We start from the raw sequence: 8345 nt of genomic DNA, 5'->3' as shown, positions 1-8345 counted from the left end.
GCTTTTGCCGCTGAGCTAAATCCCCAGCCCCCACCCACTGAAAATGTTGATTACATTAAACAGGAACTTTTGGATTAGTTTTCAAAATATTTTAAATTTTTAGGGATGCTTTTTATACATGATAAACTTCTTTGTAGTTATTAGATCTTTCTGTTGGAATAAAGAAAAAGAGGTAATGATTGTTGTGAGTCTTTTAAAATTTACACATGGTGTGTGAGGGAACCTAAATATTTTTTCAAATTTAATTTACAATAGTATACAGTTTAGTTGTGAATTGATTGTATCTGTGTATTCACAGACCAGATTTTAAAATCCTATTATTTTGTGTTTTGATGCTATTAAAATTTAATCACATTTCCTGAATTTTCTGCATTCTCAAAACCTTCAGGAATTACTAGATTGTGAAAAAAAGTGTTAGTGTTGTTAGGTGGCATTCTTCTTAAGCTGTCAGTGTTAATGATTTCCTGACAGAGTTGTTTTGTTGAAGAATAACTTTCTGTGGAGAATGTAGGTTCAAAATACTCAGTTATCTGTAGTGATTCAGACAAATCAGAAGATACTTAATTTACCAGTTGACATAATTTGAGTCTGGATGCTCATGTGCTACTTTTTAAAAACCTTCACTTTTCCCTTTTAATATTGGATAGTGATAGGCAATTTCCTGTCCTAAGATGTTGGTAATTACTCTGTTCCGTTTGCAGAAGTGTCAGACTTACATTATGAATACAAAAAACAGACAAAAAAGCTCCAAGATGTTTGTTAATGTAAGGTTTTATTCTACTGCAGTCTGTGAATTAGTTTTTAGTATTTAAGAATTAGATCTTATATGGAAATCCAGATCTCCAACTTGTCTTGAAAAAAAAATGAGAATTGGACAGTAATGAACTTCTATTTCAACACAGTGGTGATTTTCAACCAGAGATAGTTTTGGCAATGTTTAAACAGGACTTATTGGCAATGTCTGGAGGCAGTTTTGATTTTTAGAACTTGTTGGAGAGCTGGTTACTAGGGTGTAATGGGTGAAGGCCAGAGATGCTGCTTTTGCATAGGACAGCCTCCTGCAACAGAGTTATTGTACAAAATGTCACATTTTGAGATGTTCTATAAAGTAGTATGGTAATTGTTGAATTGGATTACAGCTGCTCCTCATGCTCTAAAATTAGCCATATTTTCCATACAATTTGCTTTATTTAGTTGACCAGCCATAGACACTTTGGATTTATGAGCTTTCCTAATCTATGGAAGTTACTTTAGTGGGACCTGTGACAACTTCAAGTATTATTAGAAAAGGTGATGACAAATAGTAAAAATGTTAAAGTCCAAAATTAATATTCTTTTGTTATCTTTATTGTTTTAATTACTTTGATGCTTTGCCCTAGCACTGTAATAGACAAAAGGGTGCATGCCTTAGTTACTTTCTTGCTGCTAGGACAAAGTACCTGACACCCACAAGTTACAGGAAGAGAGGTTTATTTTAGCTCACAATTTGTAGAGCAAGATTTCATCCCATAGTTGGCTTGGTTCCAAGGTGAGGGAGCGTGGCAGATGAGAAGCAGTTTGTGGGATGGCAGGCACAAAGGACAGGAGTCAAGGAATAAGGAGGGATATATAACTCTCCATGCCACACCCACATCGTTCACCTCTTCCTACCAGGCTTCACCTCCGAATGTTACACCCACCTATAAACCCATCAGTGGACTAATACAGTGAGTGTATCTCACACCCATGACCAGTACCTATCAAAAACCCCATTTATGAGTGTATGGGGCTTTGGGGGTTGTTTACACATAAACCATAAAAAAGTACATATACTTAAGGGTTGTTAAGTCTTGGAAAACTGTTCCATTTATTTATTATTAGGGTAATGCTTTCTGTATCACTGATAATTTTCCTTGCTTTTAAGTCTGCTGTGTCTAAAATTATTTCTACTCCGGCTTTTTTTTGATTAGTATCAGCACTGCATTTCTGTCTCTATCAATTTATTTTTTATTTTTTATTTTAAAAATTAAAAAACTGACAAAACAACAGTGAAGACAAAATCAAAACAACGAAAAATGATACATGACCTCAAAACAAAATGATAGGAATTTACAGTGGTTGCTATATTTCATACTGTTACCTTCAACAAAGTTACTCAGTCCATTAGACATAAGAATGTAAGATTGATCAAAGACAGTAGCAAATAAAAAAAAAATTTAAAAAAAATGGAAATAATGCAGAGCTTCACATACAAGATGGTAGGAGTTCAACAACGGTTCTTATACTGCATATTGTTTTCAGATCAGTAGTTCTGATTACCAAATTCAAGTGTAAAAAATTGGTCAAGAAAAAAGAAAATTTTAGGCATTGAGTGTTCTGGTCAGTAAACCACAGACATCAGCAATACACCTATTCCAGCTATCCTTATATATACATATAAATTTTGTTTTTCATTTAAAAAAAAACCCAAAATAACAAAAATAAATACATTAACAAAACAGCATAGAGAGCAGTAAAAATGATACAGAATTTCAAAACATGATAGGATATTAACAATGGTTGTTATATTATATAATGTCATCTTCAAAAGGGTTGCACATATAACCAGATATAGGCATGGCATGCAAGATTGATCAAACAATTACACATTAATAGTTGTTTTCAATAAACCAACAGATATTAGTAGTATAATTATCCTAATCCTGTGTATATATATACATATTTTTTTCCCTCTTCTTTCTTTTTCCTCTCCCCTCCTTCATCCCAGTTGCTCCTTCCTATTTGAGCAGTTTCTTTTCCCTTTCACAATATCTACTGTACCTTTCAGATTTTATTTACTCTTTCAGGTTCTTATAGTAGGGAGGAAATACGATGTTTACACGTGTGAATCTGATTTATTTCACTAATGAGTATGGTCTCTAGTTGCATCCATTTACCTATAAAAGCCTCTAGTTTGTCTTTCTTTATAGCTGAGTAATACTCCATTGTATAAAAATACCACATCTCTTTATCCATTCCTCAGTTGATGGACATTTGGGTTATTTCCAAGATTTAGCTATTACAAACTGTGCTGCTACAAACATGGGTGCACATATATCGCTGTGGTATGATGTTTTCAGTTCTTCTACAAAAATATGCAGGAGAGGAATAGCTGGGTTGAATGGAACCTCTAATCCTAGAGGAATCTCCAGACTGATTTCCACAGTGGTTGCACCAGTCTACATTCCCACAAACAGTGGAGAAGAGTTCCTTTTTCCCCATTTGTTTTGGGTTGATTTCTTGATGATAGCCATTCTTTCTGGGGTGAGATGAAATCTCAGTGTTGTTTTAATTTGCATTTCTCGAATGACTAATGACGTTGAACTTTTTTTATGTATTTGTTTGCCATTTGTATTTCTTCATGTGTATTTCTTCATGTATTTCTTCATGTATTCATCTCAGATGCCCGTTTTTGTATTGGGTCTTTGAATTTTGGGGGCCTGTTTTTTTTAATTCTTTATGTGTTGTAGACAGGAGTCCTTTGTGTGAGGGACAGTTGGCTAAAATTTTTTCCCAATTCGTGGGTTTTGTTCGCACCCTGTTGGTGATTTCTTTTGATGTGCAAAAACTTCAATAAGATGAGATCCCAGTTGCTGATTGTTTGAAGTATTTCCCGTGCAGTCTGGTTTTCGTTCATGAACTCTCTGCCTATGCCTGTGTCTTCAAGACTTCCACCTACTTTCTTCTCCATTAGATCTAGTGTTTGTGTTTTAATATTTAGATCTTTAAGCCATTTTGACTTTATTTTGGTGCATGATGATAGGTTTGGGTCTAGTTTTAGTCTTCAGCATGTGGAAAGCCAGTTTTTCCAGCACTATTTATTAAAGAGGCTGTCTTTCTTCCAGTGAACATGTTTGGCCCTTTGTCAAAGATAAGGTGGCTGAGTGTCTTTGTGATTATGTGTGCATCTTCCAGTGTGTTCCATTGATGTTCGGGTCTGTTTTTTGCCGATACCATGCTGATTTTGTCACAGCTTTGCAGTATAATTTCAAATTAGGGATTGTGATGCCTCCTGCCTTGCGTTTGTTGCCCAGGATTCCTTTTGAATTTGGGTCTCTTCTGGTTCCAGATAAATTTTAGGAATGTTTTCTCTAGGTCTGTGAGGTGTATCAATGGTACTTTCATTGGAATTGCATTGAATCTGTATAACAGTTTTGGGAGTGTGGCCATTTTCACAATGTTGGTTCTTCCTATCCGTGAGCAAAGAATAGCTTTGCAGTTTTTTAAATCCTCTTCAATCTCTTTTTTCAGAGTATTGTAATTTTCACTGTATAGATCTTTTACTTCTTTTGTTAGATTAATTCCTAAGTATTTCAGTTTTTTGGGTGCCACTGTGAAAGGCATGGTTTCTCTTATTTCTCTCAGTATATTTGTTATTTGTGTATAGGAATGCTATTGATTTTTGAGTATTGACTTTGTATCCAGCTATGCTACTGAATTTGCTGATTAATTCTAGGAGTCTTTTGGTGGAGTTTTGGGGTCTTCTGTGTAGAGTATCATGTCATCTGCAAATAAAGATACCCATTTATTTCTTTTAATCTGCCTTTGTTTACATATAAAATAGGAGTAGTTTTTCTTGATCTACTCTGACATTTTTTTTTTAATGTTGGTGGTACTGGGAATTGAACTCAGGAGATTGCGCTTGCCAGCCAGGCACTTAATGCAGCTGAGCCGCATCCCCAGCCCAACTCTGACATTTAAGACATTCACATTTAAACGCACATACATTTTTAAATTGATTTGATTATATTTACAACTACTTTCTATTAATTGAATTTGTTATTTTGTTTCTTTCTGTGTCTTTCACTTTTTTCCTCCATGGTTTTAATTGAACATTTTATTATTTTCATTCTCCTTTCAATATCAATAATACATGTGTTAATTTGGTGTGTGTGTTTGCCCTGGAATTTGTAGTACAGTATACAGTTACTGTTAATATAAGTTCACTTTCAAATAACACTGTACATACCACTGTATGGATAATTTGGGTACCTTATGACAGATTATTCCCATTTCTTCTGCCTTGTGTCTTACAACATTGCTGTCATTTCACTTACCAATAAGTAGTGTTTTATTGCTGTTAATATTTTGAACAAACTGTCAATCTGTTAGATTAAAAGAAAATAAAGTATTTATTCTTTCTGTACTACTCTTTCTTTATGTAGATTGACACTTCTATATAAATATCAAATTCCTTCTTTCCAAAGAACAACTTTTAGCATTATTTACAAGATAGAGCTACTGGTGGTGACAAGTTCTCTAAATTTCTGTTGGTCAGAGAAAATATTTCTCCATTACTTATGAAGGATAATTTCATGAGAAACAGACTTTTAGGTTGATTTATATTTTCCTTTTTTCTTGTCAACACATAAAATGGATTATACTTCATTATCTTCTTGTGTGCATGATCTCTAGAGAGAAATCTGATGTAATTTTTAAGGTGCTTTGTTCCTGTCTAACTACTTTAAAAAATTTCTTAATCTGTGATTTTCTGCAGCATTATATGCATGGAGGAGTTGGTTTTTCTTTTATCTCCACTCTGAGACCAAGGGTGAAAGCCAGGATAGAGGAGCCCCATCCTTACAAGGATCCCTACATTCCATTTTTATCTATGTATTCCAAGCGCAGTTTCCAGCAACTAGTTCATTACCCTATAAGTACAGCAGTCTTCCAGGCTCCAGCTATTCTTGGTAAACTCTAAATCTCTGTATATGCATTTCTCTACAGTTCTGAGGACAAGGGTTTGCCCTTTGTACTGAAGTCTCAAGGATGTAAATAAAATAAGAGTTACTGATGTTCAGTGTGTTGATTCTTTTTCTTGTTTTGAGAAAAGAGTAGTGACTTTCAGTTTTTTTACATGTCAGACTACAAACCCGAAGTTTTTACTTTCTTTGACTGTTAGTGTGGTGAGTTACATAAATCTTCAGTTATTGAACTAGCATTGCATATCTGTAATTAGTCCCACTTAGTCATGGTACATAATTCTCAAATTGTTAGATTCAGTTTTCTGATCTGTTGAGAATTTGGGGGTCTAAGTTCAAATATACATAGTTGTTGTTGTTTTTTTTTTTTTTTTCCAGGAGAAACATGGGTCTGTAGTTTTCTTTTTTCTTTGTTTTTGATATTAAGGTAATGATAGACCCAAGAGTTTGGAAATGTTCTCTCTTTGTTTCAGAAGAAATTATATAAAATTTACTTCTATTTTTATGTAAGCATTTGGTAAATGTGATACATGTGAGCCTGGGTTTTCTTTTAGGGTGAAATTTTAAGTTATAAATAACTTATTTAATGGGTATAGTACTATTAAGGTTTTGTATTTCAAGTAGTTTAAGTGTTGGTAGTTCATGGCTTTTGAGGAACTGCTCTTTATCTTCTAATTTTTTGAATTTATAATTACAAAATTGCTTGTAATATTTCCATTTTATCTTTTAAAAAACGGTAGGCTCTGTAGTATGGCTAATATTAAGTGTAATATGTGTTAATATGTAGTATGTGTTTTTAATTTTTCAAAATCTTTACAGAGAGTTAATCAGTATTCTTGACCTTCTTCCCAGAGAATCAGCTTTTATTAACATTAAACCATCTCTTGTTTCCAGTGTTGTTGATTTATACTCATTTTTATTACCTTCCTCTTTTCTGATACAGAGATTTAGTATTACAAATCACTCTGTCAGTATTGAGATATATCCAACATTTCATTTCTAGTCATTAGGGAAATGCAAATCAAAACAGTGAGATGCCTCAGGGTTTTTTTTTCCTTACAAAATGTGCATAGAATAAAATTTACTTTTTTAGCTCTTTTGAATTGTAGAATTCAGTGACATTAAGTGTATTCACATTGTTGGGCAGCAATCGTAACTTTTCATCTCTTTTTCATTATATGAGACTTGAAAAATTTACCTCTTTTCAGTACAGTTGTGCTTTGTATACGAAATTGCTTATTCAAGGAACTTTATGTAAGTGGAATCATATAATTATCCTTTTCTGTGTGTGGGTTCACTTGGCATAGGATCTTCAAGGTTCATCCATATTTAGCATAAATCAGAATTTCATTTATTTTTAAGGCTATATAATGTTCCATTATCAGTACATGCCACATTTTATTTATACATTCATTAATGGACATTTGGATTGTTTCTGTTTTTTGACTATTGTGAATAATTCTGTGGACATTGCTTTCAATTCTTTTGGCTTATACACAAAAGTAGAATCGCTAGATTATATGGTAATTACAAGTTTAATTTTTTGAGGAGTGATTCCATTATTTTCCACAGCACCTGTACCATTCCACTCCCCCCTGCCCCCTCTTCTTTTCCACTTTACCCTACCTCCGTACTGGGAATTGAACCCAGGGCTCATATGCTGAGCTACATCTTCATCCCTTTTTATTTTTATTTTGAGACAGAATCTTCCAAAGTTGCTCAGGCTGGCCTTGAACCTGTGGTTCTCCCTATTTCAGCCTCTCAGGTAGCCAGGATATAGACATGTGCTATAGGGCTTGGAACAGTTGCACTATTTTATATTCATAAAATATATTCATATATATTTTAAGGTAGAAGGTGTCCTTCAAATTGAACTCGATGTATGTAATATCATTGTGATAAATTTGGAAAAGGACATTATATCTTTTTAAACTTTGGAATATATCAACCTTTGTGGCTGAGTGACTATGTAAGAAGACTATATATAACAGAGGCTGGGGTTGGCTCAGTGGTAGAGTTCATCTTCATGCTTAGCATGTGCAAGGCCCTGGGTTCAACCCCCACCCCCCAAAAAACCCATAGAACAGATTGGTAAAGTAATCATTTACATATATGACATATATAATATTTTGATTTTATCAGTTGACCTTTTGCAGCACTTCTAGATTTGTGTTTGGCTTTTGATTTTTCAGAAAAAATTATGATAGAGGAAAATATTTTTCTTATAATGCATGTTTACTTCTTTATTATTTTCAAATAAAAATTGACTATATAATGAGATTGTGTTTCCAATTATGTTTAGAAATTATATAATTGACTTCATTGCTTAAAAATACTGTTTTTGCTTATTAAATGATTATGTTGGCCAATTGCAGGTGACTTATGTAACCTCATTACGTTGGATGTAGCTCACAATCAACTTGAACACCTCCCAAAGGAGATTGGGAACTGCACACAGATTACCAACCTGGACCTGCAGCACAATGAACTCCTAGACCTCCCTGATACCATAGGTATGAGGGCAAAATAGGATATTGGTATCTGGATATACGATGATTATTGTTAATCCATATTGTGATAAAAATTGGAGATTAAAGTTCAAATTGCAAAAATTCTAAGAAAGTA

General features: G+C 33.6%; 1 protein-coding gene across 5 annotated transcripts in view; it reads left to right on the top strand.

Annotated features, from left to right (window-relative positions):
- Shoc2 (SHOC2 leucine-rich repeat scaffold protein) overlaps window positions 1–8345 on the top strand; it is an 87275-nt gene that overhangs the window by 49145 nt on the left and 29785 nt on the right. For all 5 annotated transcript variants that reach the window (XM_005403743.2, XM_005403740.2, XM_005403744.2 and 2 more), the window contains one exon: window positions 8096–8233. In XM_005403743.2, coding sequence (XP_005403800.1) covers window positions 8096–8233 — 138 coding nt within the window. The remainder of the gene's footprint in view (window positions 1–8095; window positions 8234–8345) is intronic.

Source organism: Chinchilla lanigera, unplaced genomic scaffold (genome assembly GCF_000276665.1).
Source record: "Chinchilla lanigera isolate Chin_1 unplaced genomic scaffold, ChiLan1.0 scaffold00084, whole genome shotgun sequence".
In the NCBI taxonomy this organism is placed as follows: Eukaryota; Metazoa; Chordata; class Mammalia; order Rodentia; family Chinchillidae; genus Chinchilla; species Chinchilla lanigera.
This window is presented reverse-complemented; position numbering and strand designations above follow the sequence as displayed.